Source organism: Asterias rubens, chromosome 7, assembly GCF_902459465.1.
Source record: "Asterias rubens chromosome 7, eAstRub1.3, whole genome shotgun sequence".
Taxonomy (NCBI): Eukaryota; Metazoa; Echinodermata; class Asteroidea; order Forcipulatida; family Asteriidae; genus Asterias; species Asterias rubens.
The window spans coordinates 13,533,761-13,554,204 of record NC_047068.1 but is presented as its reverse complement, the minus strand read 5'-3'; the positions used below and the strand labels follow the sequence as shown (position 1 = coordinate 13,554,204).

The following is a 20,444-nucleotide window of genomic DNA, read 5'->3' as shown; positions in this document are numbered from 1 at the left end:
AAAACTGAATATTGTTTCTCGTTTCGGCTCACACAACTCCAACAGTTAGCCTTTGTGAGTTGTGGCAATAATTCCACAAAATAAATTATTCGTACTAATAATTAACCTGGAAATTCTCATAGGAAAAACAATTCTCATTTTTTTTTTTTTTTTTGAATAATATAATTATATAATCATCGTTTATTTAGTATCAAGTGGAACCTGACCCACCGACCTTTCCCGACACTGCACCTCTTAGCGTGATGGAGCAGACTGGGACAATTTAATCAGTCAGAAAAACAACTTAAATCATACCTTGAACGTTTTAGTAGAAATGCATATCAGACCTAAATCGCTGATATTTTTTACACAAAGCGACTGTCTTCGAATCAAAACAAGTAACTTTTCACAGAAAATGGGGTTAAAAAACAGGGGTTATTTCCCCTTTTTACTCCATCAAGATTAAGATGTAAGCTGTCTGTAGGCTGAGGATGAGAGCTCTAAAGCTTCCCATAATCATCCGGGAGACGGTGGGGTTTACGAGAGGTTACGTACGGGCAAGCTGGGGCCGGCTGTAATAGCTTACCTCAAGCTCTTTAGTCGTGGGCGGATAGTGGTTCTTTAGATCGATTTTGAACAACACCATTGTACCACGGCTAGCCTCCCCGCCAGCTATATACAGTTTGAAACACGTCTAGAAACCTTGCCCCGATACGCGGAGACTATCACCATTCGAAAGCTATGTAGTAATTAGGTTACGATTACCTGTGTGACGTCATGATGACGTAGTAACAACCAACCTGTTTGTCAACTGTAATAGAACATAGAGTTATTTTACGGCCGGTAGAAGCTTTTCATTGAACAGTGTATTTTTTGTCAACAAAATTTTAATTAGATCGGAAAATATCGTCAGGGCACGGCAGCGTGAAATGGTCGAATCTGGAAAACTGCAAACCAAAATCGATCTAAACAATAAAATTAATGTTTACCATACATTATTGCCAAATGAAATTGGATCATTAATAGGTTACTGGTACAGCAAAACAAAAGCTCGATAAAAGGCATTACACGGACCTTAAAAAAGACAATATTGCTGAGAGGAACTAAAAGTCACCGTTGCCGTTAAGCATATAGTTCCAGCTAAAGAGACAGTTTATACCTTTGGTTTTTGAAACAGTTCGATTGGTTCGATCCCAGTGTTGTAATCCTATTCGTTTCAATGAGGTGGTAGCGTTTTTGATATATCGACAAAAAAAACTGGGGTGGATTTCACAAAGGTAGTCCTAACTTAGGACTAGTCCTAGGCAATGCTAAGAGATAGGACCAGTCCTAAGTTAGGATGGGTTAATTGTCCAAACCTAGGACCAGTCCTATCTCTTAGCATTGCCTAAGACTAGTCCTAAGTTAGGACTACCTTTGTGAAATCCACCCCGGAGGGGTTATCTACGCAGGAAGAACGATCCGTATAGAATGCACAACCTGAGAAACGTATCTGACAGAAACGTTTCTCAGATTCAACTTTAGGAGTTGAAACTTACATTTGTCCAAAACCACAATACTTCGAGGTGAAATGATTCCCAAAATACTTAATACTATCGAAAGTTGTTGTACTTATAATCAGGTAAGATGTTATTACAGTATTACCTTTCCTCAAAGGTGGTCAGATGTGATTAAAACTTGATTTTTAAAAACACAAATTAAACTAAGTTCATCACAAATGTAACTAGAATAGCAAGCAAAACGGCGTGGCCTACACAAAACTTAAGGCTAAAACAAAAAGGAAGAAAACATAAGGTAATAAACAACGTTAAATATGATTTATTAATAATAAAACAAAGGTCCTCGCAGCAGACGCCGAATTAAGGCAATATAAGATTATGCACAAAAAGAGATATTACAAAACTGCAGGTTGTATCATAAATACAATTGATGATAATTACTCCCATTAATAATAAGTCATTGTAAAGCTACACTCTACCACCCACCCCCTCCCAATCCAAGGTAAGGGACAACTTTGTTATGTAAACAACATCAAACTGTATACAAGCTATTAATAGTTTCATCATAAATCGAGACAGACCTTATATATTACGCCGTGTTACGCCGTGGTATGCCAGGGCCATTACACACTGAAGTTTGTGTACAAAAGTGTGGGAACATTTTAGAGCTGGCTTGTTGTAGTTTTCTTTTGCAGACATTGCACCCGATGTAAGATGTCAACAGAGTTCACCAAACATTCCGATCTAGGGCTTCGGAAGTTCAGATCCTCAAAGTTGGCAGTCTCCCAAGGTGCTGGTTTTTTCCCCCTTTTTTTTTGGCTCGCCCTAAAAAGGCAGTCACTGAAAAAACCTCCGTTGGAAAACGTACGATGCGGATGAGTCGATTAAACAGGAGGTTTTGTTTTGATCGGTTTGTAGCGGTAAGACACCTTTATACAGACAAGGTTGTCTTTGAACTACCCATGCATGTAATACAAATAACACTTACTTACTTATGTAAATCGTTATGTTATAATTTTAAGTTTGCTCACCCTCCATTGAGAAAACTATTAAAACCACCCCTCCTGTTTTATAAGTCGATCAGTCCAACTCGCTTAAGCGAAAACTGGCATCTGATTGGCCACTCTCCGTTCATTGAAGATTTTTTTTACTATTAGTTTATAAACGCCGGTAACACGTGCGTATGCCGGGACCCGGCTTATCGCCAAGACATAAATAAGGAGAGATTTGTCATCGTAAAGGTAGTGTCTTAAAAATCAACGCGAGACAGAGAAGTAAAACAGAAGAGGTAGCTGGTTTACATCATTTTCAACTTGGCTAGTCGTCATTGTGAAAAGACTCAAAACCAAAACAAACACAAATCTGTTAAAGTTGGTGCTGTGAACGTAAGAAGCTCTTCTCGCGCAAAGTTTCAATCTCATCTATATAAATCTCAATCTCCAAAAAACAAACCGTCGTTTCAAGCTGTACTGCCTGCCAGACAACATTCATGTGAGTTAAATTTTACGATGTTCTTTCTTATGTTGTTTTTTTACAGTTTGATTGCCTGACGATACATTCTAAACTTCTGAACTGTTATGAGATTGGTTATGATACATACATGTAGTTATTAATGCCAGTCGATTTATATATGTATGCCATTGCTTTACCCATGCCTAAGCAATTACAAACAGTTTTCATAAGCAGATGTAAACTCGACAAGCCGTTCACGATGTACACGATTATCGACACTCTCTGCTTTTCGTTATTTGTACACATAGTGCTCTCATACAGCAGTAAATATTATTGTGCATGGTTCACATAAATAACTTGAAGAATGTGAAAAAGGCGGCACTCTCAACAAAAACAGTTATTTTGAAAGAGAGGCGTTCCAGCCAACACAGCACAGACTAAATTAGTCTCGAGCAAAACGTAGCCTACTGCTCAACTGATAAGTAATGTATGTGGCTAGAATTATGCCTGTACCGATGATCCCGAGCCCATGCTTGGCAAAAACATTTGGGTAACGGTGGCAGTTAAGATGCTCTATACAACCTTAGCGAGATCCTTCAAGACGGAACTTATCATAAGGGCGGGTGGACATGTCAAATTGTGTAAAATGACGAATCGATTTTTCACACCAGGGGTCGGGACTTTCACGCCAAGACGATAAGGCCTTGGAATACAACCAATCAATATCAATATTATCGTCTGGTATTACTATGTAGTAGTCCATCATTGTTTTTCTCAATTTTAAAGTAAACAAAACAGACCACCCTTTTCTAATTCCAGATTTCAAATAACTTGAACCTCAGCCTGTGTGACCACCACCGTGAAAGACCAACACCACCACCATGCAATCCTCACATCTCGCCAGCTTTAAATCATCTTGCCTCCTTGTCGTCGTCTTACTGTGCTGTCTAAGCATGGCATGGGCAGGTGTCGTGTCGAGGAGAACACCACACAACGCTCAAAAGCTTCAACGTGATCTCGACACCGTCGCTAGTAGTAGTAGTAGTAGTAGTAGCAAGTCGCCCTCCAACACTAACAGCAAGTCCGCGACGACGGAGAGCCAGACGAGGAATTCCAGACTAATCAGCCATAACGTCATTATTACCCCGTCACAACAGAGGGAACTGTTGGAGAAGGGCGAGACAACTATACGCTTATCATCTCAAGTTCACATCAACCAAGACAGAGATAGCAAAAAGGTAGGCCAACGCCCTCGCATTTTAGAACACACTAAGCTAGGTTATCAGATTCCGAGATAAAAAATTCGTATCATGTTAAAAATTAAAACATTGTGACCATGGGCTCTCAAACAGTTCATCAAGAATGTCTTATTGTCAAACATAGTCGGCAAGTAGATTTGCTGTATCTTGAAAAAAATTCCCAGGGACTGGGTTTCTGTTGCCATCGAGAGTATCAATTGTACTTGTACCCCTTATCGAAATGGAATGATAATGCAGCATTGTAGTTTTTCGTTGACATCGTCATTGTACTTTTGTGATCTAAATGATAACCCATATGTAGCTTAATTTTACGTCGTAGGCCCATTGTATTCCCATATGGTTTTTTCTTGGTTTTTGAAGAATTGGTTAATTGGCCTAATTTTGTACTCCTTACTCCCTATTGGTTTTACCCACGTTGCATAATGATGTGGATTTGAATCCCAATTTGGCCCCAATTGATCATCAAAGTTACAAGAGAATAACGGAAGAAAAACGCACTTGCTGCACAAATGTGTGTGCCATTCTGTGTGATCAAGACTCTGCGAGAATAGACAAAACATTTAAGGAGATAACATTTTATATATTTCATAATTCTTTGGTGGGGGGGGGGGGTCGGTAAATGCAAGTATTTTCAAAGGAAAACCTGTTTATGGGGCTGGTGTGTCATCGCACCCATTGTCCGTTAAGGATCTTTGATAAAATAATGTTATTAATGGTATCTCAAACACGAATACGGGATTTACAGGGAAGTTGCAACAACTGTGATGTGAAGCCATTTCGAACCCCAACAACTGCGCTTGCACACACAGGGTGCCAGACTAGACTGCATCTTGAGTTGTTTTTACTCAAAAATTTACTCAAATTTAAAGACAAAATTACACAATATACAGAAAATAAAAAGTATACAAAAATTACACTATAACTATATTGTGCTGCATTCTTACCCAACAAATTCATCAAGTGACCTATAAGAAAACTTGTTCATCCATGTTGCAACTCTCATACACAGCTATCTGGACTTGCTTGCGGAGCGCAACCCAGAAATTACCGAGAAACGGGTACCAGTAGGCCCTGAAAGACTCATTACAAAGCAGGCGCTTAAATTTGAGTTTTTCGCGATCGCAGGCCATATCGCCCATTATGTAACAGAAGTAAAGCATCATGGAGCAAAAACAAATAAACTCCATTTTTTTTTTTTTTTTTACAGAGACTATAGATCTAGACTCATTGGAGCTACGTATTACAAAACTCGTGCAAGCAGACTGTCACAATCTCTTTTAGAGTCGGCGTTGGCTCTAAAAAGACCCGGTTGGTGTTGTGTCGGACCCTTTACTGCTGACGGCTCAAACTGGAAACGTGTCATTGTGACCAGAAATTTGTTTAAAAGCGGGGATTTTGACTCGGATTCCGGGACACATTGACACGGATTCCGGGTCAAACTGACCCCGAAATGGTTCTGGCCCCCTGGGACCCAAATCCGGGTCAATTCTGACTCGGGAGTTTTTAGAGAGTGCAAAGTGCAAAAGGGAGTAGCCTCTACAGTCTGACAACTTTTTAAAAAAATAATCAAACTGATGTCTATAATAATGACTTTCCTTTTTTGTTGTGTATTATTACAGGCATTCCACCGGATCGTGAGGCGACAAACCCACAGGGAGTGCTCCGTTGAAGTGGTCGAGATTTCCCTCCATACGGGATCTTGCATCAGACTCGGCTCAAATGTTACCGGTTGCCAGACTGATCGAGTTTTAGACTTGTACCACCCAAATTGTCTTGACGTTTAAAACTAAAGAACATAATCTTTCTGCGCTTTGTGTGGTGCATTTTCGTGCAAAAGTCTGAAGGCTTTTGCTTCGTTTGTATTTTCGTACTACGGTCTGTATTTGATAGTTCTTTGACACAGTCTGCGGTTTTCTCTATCACAAAATTTAATAGACCAAATGTGATTTAAGCATTACTGCAAATTAAACCCAACTGCAAAGAAAGCCCAACTTTGCGAATTGAGTGTATTTGGCTTTGGCTGTTGGTAATGTTAAAAGCAAAATTCCTTTTCCCAAACTCCAAGCTTGACTGCCACAGCGTCTTGGCTATGGCTGTTGAAGCATGTGAAGTCCAAAATCACGAAGCCAAAGCCGTAAATTCACAGATGGTCAGTTTCGTTCAAACCGAGGTTGGGAAAATTGTATGAGTATGGCCCCATTATTCACTGTAAAAAAAAAAAGCGTTTTCTGTGTAACACTGATGGGTACAAGTATGCACAATGCGGTCAATATTCGGTTAAATGACAATTTTGAGTGTACCTCTCACTCGGTAAAACTTTAATACACAAGGATAAGAGTAATACATTAGGCCTACCGAAAATTGGGTAGAAAATAAAATAGCATAATGGTGATGTTGCAAGGCGTTGATGTTTGATGTTCATGTACCCAAAGTTGCAAGAGAAAATTTGGCTTTATGTTCGATAACCAACAGTCAAAAAAAAGGGGAAAAGCTTAATGAATCAAGAAGCCATGAATTTCCATGGAGCTTCATTCACTTTGCAACATGTAGATTTCGTCACTGACAGTTTGAACTGCCACTAAAAGATTATGACATAGTCTACTAGCAAGATTGCTTTCACTGCCAAACACCCATTTTTCGATTACCTTTCTGCCCAGAGTGTATCAATCTGTAAACTGTTATGACTAGTGTTTAAGTTGCCACCCCCCCCCCCCCCCCCCCCATCTGTATAACTATTTGGGGGCTTTCTGGCTACTCGGTTAACAAAAGCTGTAATATTGATGTATTTTCATAACATGCCTTTGTTCATTGGATATTTCATTGAATCGATGAAGGTGCATTATATTGTTGTATTTGTAAATATAATTTATCAAACCTACTGTAAATAAATATTGGTAACTATTATTATTATTATTATTAATTATGAAATCGTATTCCAAGTACTATTTGATACAAAGCATGTAGTTACTTTACAAAGCAGGTTTATCTTAAGTTATGGAATCTAAACACAATATATCTGAGCAAACAAAGCGAATGGGAGATAGATACAGCATTGTTTAATAAAGCGTTACGGAGTGTGTACCTGAGAGCTAAATAAATCCACATAATTCAGTGACATGAAACACTGTGTGGACTTGTACATGTCCACAGAGTGTATGCAACACAGACCTGCATGGGCCTAGATGAGGGTTTGTGAAAACCATACCTTTTACAAGAAAAGCATCATATTTCTCGGTATGGGTGTATTATCATGTTGGTCTAAACTTAAAGTGTAAGAGCAATTAACCTCAACTTGTTATTTATACTTCACGAATCTTACTTTCTCACAAAAAGAAGAAGAATTTGTTTTATAGTGTTGTGTAGAACGAAGAAAATTGTGGATGAATTGACCTTTATATGTCTCGTCCCTGGGACAAAAGTTGTTTACGTGTACAAGCTCATTGCGGCAACCTGAGAAAAAATTCAAGATATAAATAAAACGAATCGAAAGATAGCCACATGAATTTACTTGCTCTTCATTCCAAGTTTTGTGCGCCATTTTGTTGGTATCCATGATGACATACAACCTATCTTTGTCGTTTTTGGCTTTCCATCCATTTAAAAACACAGGTCAAAACAAATGCTGTGCATCCTTTCCTCTTTTTTTTGACAAACTGCAATTGTATGCCTGTGTTTTTTCCCTAAAACGAACTAATAAGTAGAAGCTAGTCTTGTCACAAGACGGGCGGGTAGGGTTTGGTAGTGGAGTGTGTATACACTCTCGTTTGACTAGACTTGTAGACAAGTCGCAAGTCGCGTAGAGGCTACTACTCTCACGACTACGGATCGTAGTCGTGAGAGCAGTAATCTCACACAGGAGTGCCGTTTCGATATCACTGCGATTAAACGACATATCCAAAAGCTTACTTGTTGACCAGAAATCATTCGCTAAGAGGGCGCGCTATAATTACAAAATACTATTGAGCTAAAGATTTCACTACAACAGGGTGATGGAGACATTTGAAAGTCACTGTGAAGTTAAGCTAGGCCATGTATACATATTTTGGATAATCAATGACTCTTGACCAATGTGACTATAAAACCTGCTCAATTTGGTGTTAGTTTTTTGTTAATCAATTAATGTATAAAATAATTAACTTGCGCTATTTATCGCCAGCCTAAGCGTACGATACAAATATTGATAAAGCACTAATTTTTGATGTGAGGTTACTTTCATTTTGTTAATAATCGATAAAAAAGTTGCCTGCGTATGGTGGTGATTATTGTTTATATTGTCATATATATTTTATAAGTTATTATTTATTATTGTCATAAAATAAAATAAAACCAATTGTGTATACATGAAAGAGAAGTGTCAGAGTAAAGTAGTTTCACAAGAGGAATTAGAAACACTTTAACAATTAAGAGCTACATTCCTAGATAACACAGTTCTGATGGTTAAATCTCCAAATTGTTTGTTTCGAATTGACCAGTTTATTTTTGTCTTATCATTGTAGTTAATTTATGGAGTAATTATTGAGAGGGGGCCTATGTAATCGACGAACCCGAAACCAAGTCCAAAATCGAATAGATTTTCTTGCTCATTATTTTGTGCCAACCTGTCAATATTGTTTCAACCATGGTTCAACACATAATTCAGTAGGCTTTAAATCCTGGACCTCTAATGCGTATCTGATTCAAAGGCACTAGGCAGTCACATCAATGCCTACATAATCCCCCACCAGCAACGGGGCCCAATTTTATGAAGCCGTTACGCAGAAAAACACTGCTTGAACATTTTCTTTGCTAAGCAAAAATTGAATTTAGGGCACCAGCCACAATCGTAATTGGGCTGGTAACCTAACTCTGCTAAGCAATACTATATGTGCTTACAAGCTTTATGATTGGGCCCACGTTGATAAAAATAATAACTCACCCCATGGCATTGAAGGTTATAAGAAGAAGTCCCCCCCCCCCCGATCCACTAAGCAAACGGTAGTAGTGTCCCGGTAGTGTCATAGGGAGATCTGTCCCAGGAGATTCTAATGGGAAATTAACAAGCAATGAGGGAGAATATTATTCAAAAGAGGGCGCTATTAGGTGAAGTTTGTTCACACTTTGCCATACGGTGGGACAGTTCTCCGGGGCAGAATCTCCTGCCACAGCGGCTGATTTTCTACCTTCAAAACAAACAGTTAGTAAAGCCCCACTGAAAGGGTTCAAATCTGCAGTATTATGCCTGAGTCCACAAACGGCAAGGAGACAAAACATAAACAACAACAGTGAATTTTACATTAAAGTTATAAAACCACCCTGACGTAACGAAAAGGAAGGTTTGGTTGGTCGTCGCATTAGCTCTAGCAACCGGGGCCGTCGCGCCGCAGCCCCAGCGGAGAGCCCGACTCGTCAAGGCAGCCGAGACAATAGACCGGGAATAATTATTTTGTTCTACATTCAAGTTAATTCATTGCGTCACTCTTTCGCACCAAAAATACATGACATTTACAAAAGGGTGTGGCCCTGCATGGTAATGTTTTTCGCGTTTTGTTGTCCAATTATCCTTAGTAACAATCGAAGTTGAATGAAACTTCAGTCTTTCTCTTTTGTCTTCAACATTCTCTATTGTTTAATTCATGGCATACTGCATTGTCCTCTGCCCACGCATCCAACTCAAAATTTCCTCGTCACGTTGAATTTCAATAATTAAATTAAATTCAAGGCTACACTTGCATAAAAGCAACGTTTTTGTAACACAAAATGGTGAATGAGTTCTTAAGACTGGTGGAGGTCGTTGTTAATGTCAATTTGTCTTAAAGCCATTATACACTTTCGGTAAACAGTATTGTCCAAGTCCCACACTTTGTGTATCACAACTTATATATAAAATAACAATCCTGTGGAAATTTAGGCTTAATCGGACATCGGAGTCGGGAGAAAATAACGGGAAAACCCACTCCTGTTTTCGCGCGTTTCGCCGTGTCATGACATGTGTTTATAACAAATCCGTAATTCTCGCTAACGAGAATTTATATTGTTTTACCGTTTTCTCAAAAAGTAAAGCATTTCATGGACTAATATTTCAAGAGAAGTCTTTCACCATTACCTTCTGTAAACCCTGTAAATTATTTGTAAATCTGTGAACCTTTTTTTTTTGCTGTACCGAAAGGGTCCAATGGCTTTAATTTAAACCCTGTTCCATTAAAAGAAACAAAGATTATGATTGTCAATTTGAGAGAAAAAAAATGTGTTGCTTTAAAGCCATTGCACACTTTCGGTAAACAGTAATACCCAAGGCCCACACTTAGTGTATCACAACTTCTATATAAAATAACAAACCTGTGAAAATTTAGGCTCAATCGGTCATCGGAGTCGGGAGAAAATAATGGGAAAACCCACCCTTGTATCCGCACGTTTCCCCGTGTCATGAGGTGTGTTTAAAATAAATCCGTAATTCTCGATATCGAGAATAGATATTGTTTTACTGTTTTTCTCAAAAAGTAAAGCATTTCATGGAATAATATTTCAAGAGAAGTCTTTCACCACTACCTTCTGTAAACCCTGTAAGTTGTTTGTAAATCTGTGAACTGTTTTTGTTGTTTCTGTAGCTAAAGGGTCCAATGGCTTTAAACACAAAAGTAGAGGATTTGCAAGAGGCAAGTTAGTAGTGTCTATCTAAAGCTTTTTCCTAGAGTAAATTCCTTAGCGAAATGTTTTCTTCGAACGTATCTGCTGGCAAAAACGAGAAAATGTGACCCGCTCTGTGAAAATGAGTCAGATGTTGACAAAATTGAGTTATATGCATGCTGGAAAGAACACACCAGCAGAAGTTATTTGGTATGATTATGTCTAAGCTTTTGGATATATTGCGTTGCTAAGTTACTCTCATTTGAAATAGTCAGTATATCATTTGGTTAAAAACGAATTACAAGTAAAGTGATGTTTAAAACTACCATTTCGCGCAAAAGGGTAGAAATTAGACTATAGTATGATCACAAAATTGTTGTATTCATAATAGCTTTATTGCCTAAAAATAAGTGTTCTAAAGGTTTACCATGCAAATAATATTTTCCACATTAAACTGTCCTTTACTCAATAACGCATTGGGCGACATCTGACTTATTTTCACAGAGTGGGTCACAAATAACATTCACAAAATTCCAAAGAAACGTAGCTTGCCACATTCGAAATAAGCACTATCTAAATTTTGTTATACAAATTTGATTTGTGGAGAGATATTGTGTCACAAGGTTTGAACAAGATTCGTCAAGTTGTCCAGTCCCCCCTTTAGCCTTTAGCCAGCCGATATTGCGCCCTCTACCGGCAAACAAGTCTAGCGTGGCCAATCATAGTCTGAACATCTGACGTCACACTTCGAGGCTCGCTTACCCTTGCGGATAAAGACAGGGGCCCAGTCTAGGCCAATCAAGACTTTTCATGAATGTTCACAGAAGGTGAAAACTATTTTTTTTTTGTGGTCGAACATCTTTATATCAATCTTCTCTCTAGCCCTTTTAATTTCTGATGTACATTTAAAATTAATGTAAAAACACCAAACTACTAAACAACGAACTCTTCCTTCAACTTAAGGTACTAAACATTTTCCCCGTTGATTTTATTGGAGAGTGGCGCCCTCTTACTGCATAATATGGGACCGATCTTTGTGCTGAAAACGGGCACTTTTATTTCTTGCTTCATTTCTCACTTACGTGCTAGCAAATAAATTAATGGGAACAGATAATAATGTTAATTTATACAACCCAAACACTTATGTGACTAAAAGTTGCCACTCGAAAGAGTGCATGGTACAGGCCCTTGGCCTACTGCAAATGATTAATAAATTGAGGCACGCTGGTGTACAATAATATCAATTATATAAAGCTGTGTTACAGCGTGGTTTGGCAGCCATGTTTTGGTCAACAGAGGGCGGCACACACTACAAAGTGTTATCATATTTTGAATGAAATATCACCTCGTGCATATTCGTTGGTTATGACTTGGTTAACCAGCTTTTATTTGGTTTTACACACACACACGCACACACACTGATATGTGTAAAGCATTCAATACTTTCCCGAGTCCTTTGAAAAAAATAAACACATGCACATTACTCCGACAGGATTCGAACCCACGACTATTGCCACTCCAGAGCATGATGTCTTACCACTAGACCACTGACCCTCACCCCATCCTAGTCCGAGACTGACTGCACCTATCGCCATACTCGACCTTAACCTAGCCACGACAATGTTACGGCAATGTTCTTTAACCAATTCTCGGGTTGGTTTATAAATTAAATAGCTGAGAGACGTGTAAAATCATCAACTCATTTAAACTTGACAATTCAACCTAGAAATGAATGATGTTTTTCTTACCTTGGTTGTTGTCTGAGAACCACAATCATGGAATCTACAAATGGTGACATCTCCCCCTGAGGACCCTCCGGGTATGTCCTCTCGTTCATGCTTGTGCTCGTACCGGATTGGACCGTCCACTTGGTGGGGAGAGGAGATCCGCGGGGACCCATCAGCACGTCCGGGCGAGGGCCTCTAATACGCTCTACCACCGTAACATTTACAGGGAATCGGGCATCGGTGATAGATGTATGCCCCAGCTCAGCCGATACTTGGAGACAAATTCAAGGCTCTGTTTTCATCCCGTTTATGGTCCGACTTTAGTCAAAATCAACAATTCTATAATTCCTCCAAGAACTCACTTCAGTCCGTTCATTTACTGCATGCATATAACCATGGAGGAAGGATTCTTTCAACAAAATTGCGCTGTAGATCAAAACGAAATCCCGGTTTGCGCCCTCTGCTGGTAGAAACGTACCTTGACGGAACACGACCATGTCGGTGTACGCAGTATTAATAATATTGCCATTTTACAGCAATGTAAGTCAGCACAATGCTCTCCAGTAAAGTTCATGTATATTGATAGCCTCTTTGCTTCCATACTGCAGTTCTTAAATATCATGCATCTCTCACTAAAACTAATCCCGCTCACCACAATAGGAACATTTGTATACCAAGTCCGTTATGTTCCTATTCTTATCTTAGGCACTATTACCCTCTTGAACAGAAGTACCCCCCCCCCCCAGTCATCTAAAGAATTCCTGAGATTCAAGGAACACAAGCCACAAAAGGGTGGGGGGGGGGGGCTACACCGTACCACATAATGAAGCCATGATCAATTGAATAATTTGCATACCAACCGGTAATATTTCCAATCAGCGCTTTCGTATTTGCCTTGGCCACCCCCTTCCCCCTTTGTTGAACTCCTTTGTGCCTTTCCATGAGGATTATTCTGCAATTTACGGTGTGAATCTGGTTGCATACCAATCGTCATATACACCCCGATCCGTACAATGTCTAGATCGGACAACTATAGTCTTGATTAATATATGGGTTACTTTAGCTTGTTTTGCTGGGACGTAAAATAATTTAAAGACGCTATTTCAGCAATGGTCATTTTCCGCACTGATTTACAGTTGCATCAACAAGAAATTTCTTAGTCTGAAATGACACCAAGGGCATACGTTCTTACTATTGTTTGTGTGGCTGGAGAGTCTGTTCCCCACAACTAGGACAACTCACTGGGCCATAATGGTTTATTTTCGATAAATAGGGACAGGCAAGAAGGGCAAGGCACAATGAAAACAGATAAACAAAACTCTCATTAACTGCCCTTAATTGGGCGCTTTAATAAAAATGAAGCCAAATGGAAGTCTCAAAAGACACACATTTTAAGAAAATAACATAGACCCCGCCGCCCCTTGCACATCACAATGCGCAGCGCACTTACACGCGCCTATCTTGTCAGTCATTTTGGAAGTCGAAATGTAGACACAGGAATTAAATCCCCCCAAACGGTGGAAATTGTAAACGCGCATTGTGCAGAGGTGCGTTCAGTGTTGAGAAAAGGGTCATAGGCCCAAAAGGTCTGCAGTCTTTAGACTGAAAACAAATTTTCCTTACTCGCTCATTTTTTTCGCCAGAAAAGCCCGATTTACATAGTCTATGGCCCTTTTAGTTCATTGAGTTCATAATAATCATATACGTAGTAGTTGTATAAAAGAGATTGGCTGTTGCCATATCCCCTTATAGGAGTTTGCTGATTTCCCTTGACGGGAAGACCATAATCGAAAAACACACACCTCAAGAAACAAACAAACAAACAATCCGTAAAGATGACCGGCTTTGCCCTTCAATGTGACGTCAACTTGGCACTACATAATATCCCATCTAGGAACGGATCGAGTCTCTGCCAAACACTTTGGAATTAACATTATGTTGAAATGTAACGAACTCTCAGGTCATCTTTTAGAACATCGCAATCCCACTCGCCCCTCCCAGTGATCATATCGGCACCGATCCTCCCCATTTCTTCGGCCATCATCGCTCCGTAGCTGTTTCCACCAACCAGCACGCCGACACTGGACGAAACCATTCCGCAATAGGGAAGATGAGTGGCTGTGTCCAAGTCCGCACATGTGTAATATATCTCTGACAGCGGCTTGACACCTTTTTTTTTTTTTTTTTACGAAAAGGCAAATATAAAACATACTTTTAGTTCTACTTAAAGATGCCATGTCAGATTTTTTGCCGATTTGACCAAAACATTTTGATTTAAAATTCAATAGGTATTTTGATGGGGTTCGAGAAAGTTACAAGCTTTCATTTGAGCCATTGCTCGAAAAGGTCCGCCAATTATTAGTAGCAGTGAAATAAAGTCCTCAAAACTATTTTTTGTCGGGATCCCGACAATATATCACCTGACCAATTCTTATGTGTTTTATAAGAAACGTTTTAAATTGTTGTCATGGTTCCTGACCACTAAAAGTAAAAGTTAAACTTTTTTTTCCGTTAGAGCGGGTGATACTCTTTGAAATTTATACCATTCACTCAAAAAAAATCTATTTTTTAATGTTGGGGGCCGCCAAAAATCTGACATAGCATCTTTAAATGAGTCAGATAAGTAATACATAAACGCCTTCAGCTAACTGGCATTCAAAAAATAAACGTCACCAAAGCAGCAACCGAGTTTATAAGGAAAAGGGAAGTTTAACATTAACACTCTGATTTAAATAATATTACAGGCTAGAACAAACGGACAATAATTATTTATTCGGAGGTGCCTGTCAGTTCAGAAGCCTTTACAGTATGTTAATGTCGAATTTGTTTCATGGGTGGGGCTTAGGTTTAATTTGGTTGTGATTACTTACCTTTGATAATACTGTGGAATATTGTCTTGAGTTTGTCTACAACCTCCATATCAGCTGGCTCGGTATACCATCGTTTCACTTCATCCAATGAAGACAACGTTTCCTCTAAGTAACCGCCGTGGCCTATTTTCACGTAAATTTTACCTGCATTCAAAGAACGAACCGTGCTTTGTTATTATGAAAACTCGGGTCACTTTATAAAATGCCACGAATGAACAACCCTCAACTTTGGACAGATATATAGACCTTAATCGTGCTACCACAATCTTGGTCATGTTCCCTGTATCCAATGACAGTAATATATGGTTACGTTCAAGTATAAGAAGGAACCAGACTATTTCTCCTTCCAGCCTTGGTTTGATCAGATCAATTTGAATTTGAGAAAATCAAGATGGCCGCACCATGATAAAGGTATATTAGTTGGTCTACTCCTTCGAAAGCATTGAACTGATTGAAGGGTTGTGTGTGGTAGAACTACCTGCACGAGAACTGTAGTGTATTGTTTTGACACATTCACCACATCAAAGTGCCCCTGGAAGATGGGCGTTTAATGCCCCAATGCCCTTTTCACAGTCAGGCACACAAAGTACCTCTTTTCCAGTAACATAAGACAATAAAGCAACACAATGGCCCCTGACAAACACACACAAAAGGGAAACAAATAAGTGGCAGTAGGCCCACTGTTTCATTTTGTTGCCATCCAAAGACATTTTTGCCCATTTCCATGTAGAATTAACATTCTTACAGTAACTTCAATCAATCAATCAATCAATCAATCAATCAATCATACTTTCACACTTAGTTTTCTTGAAACACAATGTTTAGCACACCGCATTCAGTCACTTTTTTTAAAGTCCTTCTTCCAGGCACACGAAGGCATGATATAATTTATTGGGCCACTCAGTGCATTAATCATTTCATTCGTTGGTCACGAGCGTAAAACAAAAATAAAAATAAATAAAAATGAATAAAACAGTTCCGTTGGATGAATTTACCGTCTGGGTACTTGATCGGCGGAAGGATATAACACTCTCTCGGTGATGGCTCTTGAAAGTCTGACGTCACAGAAGGCATATCCCGAAGCCTCTCCGCACACTCGGCATCAATTTCAAACCTAACAGCAATGTCAGTCGTGACCATTGCATCTAATTTGCATCCCTCGGGCAGGAGATCTTTAAAATGTGTGAAGGCACCCGTGCACAGTAGTACGCGCTTCGCTCTCAGTTTCTTCCCACCCTCGGTCTCAACGAGCACGTGGTCATCTCCAGCCAAGCCATTGGTTACTCGGTTGACTACGTCAGTGATGACGTCACAGCCCTGTCGACGGGCAACCAATGTCTGCGCCTTGACGTAGTCACGTGCTATGAGGTATCCTGCGTTCGTTTGGGCGAGTATCCCGTTCGGACTGTCTGCACTGATGTCAATGTACGGGTAGAGTTGCTGTATGGCTGAGGCTGAATGTTGAACACCGCCCTCTGGGATCGAGTCAAATTCATCTATGCAGTCGCCAAATTGGATGAAACCAACTTCCTTGTAAAATTGCATTCCTGTAATGATAAGATAAAGCACAGATTGTCAAAATTTTAGGCAAATTTTTAACATAATGGCGGTGTGCATGTCTGCGAACACTGTTTAAAGCATTATCAACATAACTGATGTACATGCATGAGCCATCGTATAAATTGTTAAAATTGGCTTCTTAGACATGGGTCAAAAACAGGATCGGATTCGCACTTAATTTATCTCTCCAAAAAGGCATGTACATAAAATAATTCTACCTAAACAAGCTGGTACAAACACCATTAAATATAATATTTTTTATAGAAATTGTCCGCAAAAATACCCTTGTTAGCACAAGGCCTATTAAAATAGTGACCCTTGCACAACTTGCAGCGCACTTACACGCGCCTATTCTGTCCGCCATTTTAGGAGTCAACATGTACACAAAGGAATCGAAGACTTTGGAACGCTAGGTTGCAGCAGACTTCCAGGTAAATTTCCACCTTTAAACGTAGTTTTCTGAACATGTGCCACTGATTGATCAGTTGCATGTGTATAACACTGAGAAAGGCGGAATTATCTGGTTTTCCACATAGCGTGCAAACAATAGAGAGGTTTAGCTGCACGTTTACGCGAGCAAATTCGTGAACAAATGGTGTTGTTTCTGGGTGACGTCACCATTTTTGGGCTTTTTGCATGCCCATGTATGACGTCTGTGCGCACGTACGTACCTGACGTGAAAAATAGTAACTCCATTAACGCTAAAAAACGTGAGATTTTAACGACACAATTTTCTGACGTTCACGTTCACATGTTTGCTCGCGTAACGTGCAGCTGCCTTTTCCCTATTGTTGACTCATAAAATGGTTGGAATGGTGGACGTGCATTGTGCAATGCGAGGGATCAGTTTCACGTCTTAAATACACTGGACACTATTGGTAATTGTCAAAGACTAGCTCAAAATTTGAGCTCAATCGGTCGTTGAAGTTGCGAGATAATAATGAAAGAAAGAAAAACCCTTGTCACACGAAGGTGTGTGCGTTTAGATGGTTGATTTCGAGACCCCAAGTTCTAAACCTGAGGTCTCGAAATCAAACTCGTGGAAAATTACTTCTCTTGAAAACTATGTCACTTCAGAGGGAGCCGTTTCTCACAATGTTTTATACCATCAACCTCTCCCAATAACTCGTCACCAAGACAGGTTGTATGGCAAAAATTATTTTGAGTAATTACCAATAGTGTCCACTGCCTTTAAAAGCAGAAGCAAACTAATGATTTTTTTTCAAGCCAGATTATTTTGACTTCATTCGTTTACCGGATTGTGTCTCTAGCTCTGGAAACCTTGTTATTGCTCGTTCACTCAATACACTCCTGATACGTCCAACGTGACCAGCGTCATGGAACTTGGTGTAGATGCGACCCGCGTCATAATGAGCACCGAAGATTTCACGTGTGGGAAACTCCTGAAAAAATGAAGACTGTTTGATAAAAGGTGAAAATAACTAGAATTGGGGACTATGATGCACCCTGCTGTGGCAGAAATTTGTGTGTAATGGTTCTTGTTTGTCATGTTTCCCCATTGTGTGATATTGAAGTGTTATCTTTTTAGATAAATCAGGTGACGCTCCTTTTGCCCACGTAGTTCTGAACCATTGATTATACTGCACGGCGGGTCAAATTTGACCCGGATGGCTGGGTCCCCTGGGACCTGACCCATTCCGGGTCAGTGTCCATTGACCGAAAAATTGAGATTAGGGTCAGGTTCCATTGAACGAAAAATTGGGATTTGACCCCGATGCAAAACTAACATATAAAATATCGTTGCGGTACTGTCAACAACTGCCTCTAGCCACCGGGCTAATTCGGTGGTATAAGGTAAGACATCTGCTCTAGTTTAAACGCAAAGGTCGTGGGTTTGAATCCCACCAGAATGATTTGCATTTGTTTTTGTTTTTTGTTCACTATAACTCCCCTAAGTACTGAGTATACAGTGCTTATAACACATTATATGGCTAAGAAAAATAAGGTTGTAGTAGCCGGTCGATTTCACAAAGAGTTAGGACTAGTCCTAACTTAGGACTAGAAGATAAACAAATTGCATGGATAGTCCTGAAATAGGACGAGTAACTGGTCCTAACTCGAGATAAGACTATAGTCCATAACTCTTTGTGAAATCCACCCAAGATTTGTTTCAAATATCGATCAATTGGCATTGTTTGCTTTTGGCAGTTTATTTAGTGCGGGACCCCACCATGAAACTAGTCCCCGCATGTATAGGCCTACCTGTAGACGTGTGACCAAGGCGTTTATGTTTGTCGCGGAGAGAGTCAGAACGCAAAAATTACTAATAACTACTGGTCCGTAAGTCTATCCTACCTGTGATGAGGGCTCCTCGGGTCCAACCAAACACACAGTCAAATCCTTGTGTCCTGAGACGTAGCGAGCCGCTGTGGAGCCCCACATACCAGCACCGACGATGCACACATCATACACCATTGCCATTGCCAATTAATACTATTATGAACCAACCCAATCGCCACAAAATGGCGGCCAACGCCGAGTCTCTGAACAAATGTCTTTCAGTTCACAGGCTCCATGTTGCTTAAAACCACGACCACAAGATGCTACCCGGATGTGTAGTCCCCTGTACTTAACCTCTTACACAATGCACTAGACCACGAGGGACGAAACAATGTGATAAGAATGTGCACTTTGTACATACACACAAAGTCGAATAATAAGACTATGCACTGATTGTTTAATATACTGCATTGTTATTAGTGGTGCATTTCGTACAGTTCAGCCATCAGCATTGGTGAAGCTGCAAAGTGATCAACAAACTGTGAGATAATTGGTGATTCATGTCCATATGTATTACCCAAGTGAATTAATTCTTTTACCCTGCGGGAAGGCACATGTATGACTCGGTGATTGTTCCTTGACATTGTGTTACGCCAGAATTCTTTGTAAAGCTGGAATTCTAGGGTTTCGTTTGACCTTGCTCTTTTTTAAATCACAGAACCGCTTGACCATTTAAGGGGGTGGGGGGGGGTGGAGACACATATAGAATTTTTTTATGGGTACACTGCCTGACGACTGGGAGTAGGCTATGTAAGGTGTCAAACCGAGGGACTTAAGCACAAATAAACAATACAGAGCAGTTTGTCGTAATAAATCAATTAAATTCCTTTATTTTACTCTGATATCAATTGATTTAATAACTTAAGAACAAGTCGAGTAATCTTTAAAAATTTTTTATCAATATTGTCAATAAATACCATAAATAATTTTAGTGCGATACGACCATTTTTTTTATCTCCCCAAAGGCACATACAAATTTAATTTCCCCTTAAAGGGAAGGTAGGCTACACGCTTGGTAATCATTGGAGAGCTGTCGATAGTATAAAACATTGTGAGAAACGGCTCCCTTTGAAGGAACATAGCTTTTGAGAAAGAGGTTATTTGTCAAACTCGTCCAACAAGGGTGTTTTTTCTCTCATCATTTTCTCGCAACTTCGATGACCAATTTAGCTCAAATTTTCACAGGTTTGTTAT

At 39.7% G+C, this 20,444-nt stretch overlaps 2 protein-coding genes across 2 annotated transcripts; one reads left to right on the top strand and one right to left on the bottom strand.

The window, feature by feature from the left end:
• The first annotated feature begins 2,689 nt into the window (after positions 1-2,689).
• Positions 2,690-8,318, top strand: LOC117292981. The gene is made up of 3 exons (XM_033775168.1): positions 2,690-2,969; positions 3,750-4,168; positions 5,809-8,318. The coding sequence occupies exons 2-3, from the start codon at positions 3,812-3,814 to the stop codon at positions 5,971-5,973; spliced, it is 522 nt and encodes a 173-aa protein (XP_033631059.1). The 5' UTR covers positions 2,690-2,969; positions 3,750-3,811; the 3' UTR covers positions 5,974-8,318.
• Positions 8,319-13,690: 5,372 nt separating this feature from the next.
• On the bottom strand, positions 13,691-19,674 carry LOC117292780. Its single transcript, XM_033774933.1, has 5 exons — positions 19,266-19,674; positions 18,205-18,352; positions 16,385-16,936; positions 15,390-15,533; positions 13,691-14,688 (listed from the first exon to the last, which is right to left on the bottom strand). The coding sequence occupies exons 1-5, from the start codon at positions 19,389-19,391 to the stop codon at positions 14,453-14,455; spliced, it is 1,206 nt and encodes a 401-aa protein (XP_033630824.1). The 5' UTR covers positions 19,392-19,674; the 3' UTR covers positions 13,691-14,452.
• Positions 19,675-20,444: the final 770 nt, after the last annotated feature.

Excerpts from the sequence above, each read along its gene's own strand:
- LOC117292981 (XM_033775168.1), top strand. The coding sequence starts at position 3,812 with ATGCAATCCTCACATCTCGCCAGCTTTAAATCATCTTGCCTCCTTGTC. Across the intron at positions 4,169-5,808 it reads AAGACAGAGATAGCAAAAAG|GCATTCCACCGGATCGTGAG; the intron begins GTAGGCCAACGC and ends GTATTATTACAG.
- LOC117292780 (XM_033774933.1), bottom strand. The coding sequence starts at position 19,391 with ATGGCAATGGTGTATGATGTGTGCATCGTCGGTGCTGGTATGTGGGGC. Across the intron at positions 16,937-18,204 it reads AGAGCTAGAGACACAATCCG|GAATGCAATTTTACAAGGAA; the intron begins GTAAACGAATGA and ends TTATCATTACAG. Across the intron at positions 15,534-16,384 it reads GCCGATCAAGTACCCAGACG|GTAAAATTTACGTGAAAATA; the intron begins GTAAATTCATCC and ends CTTTGAATGCAG.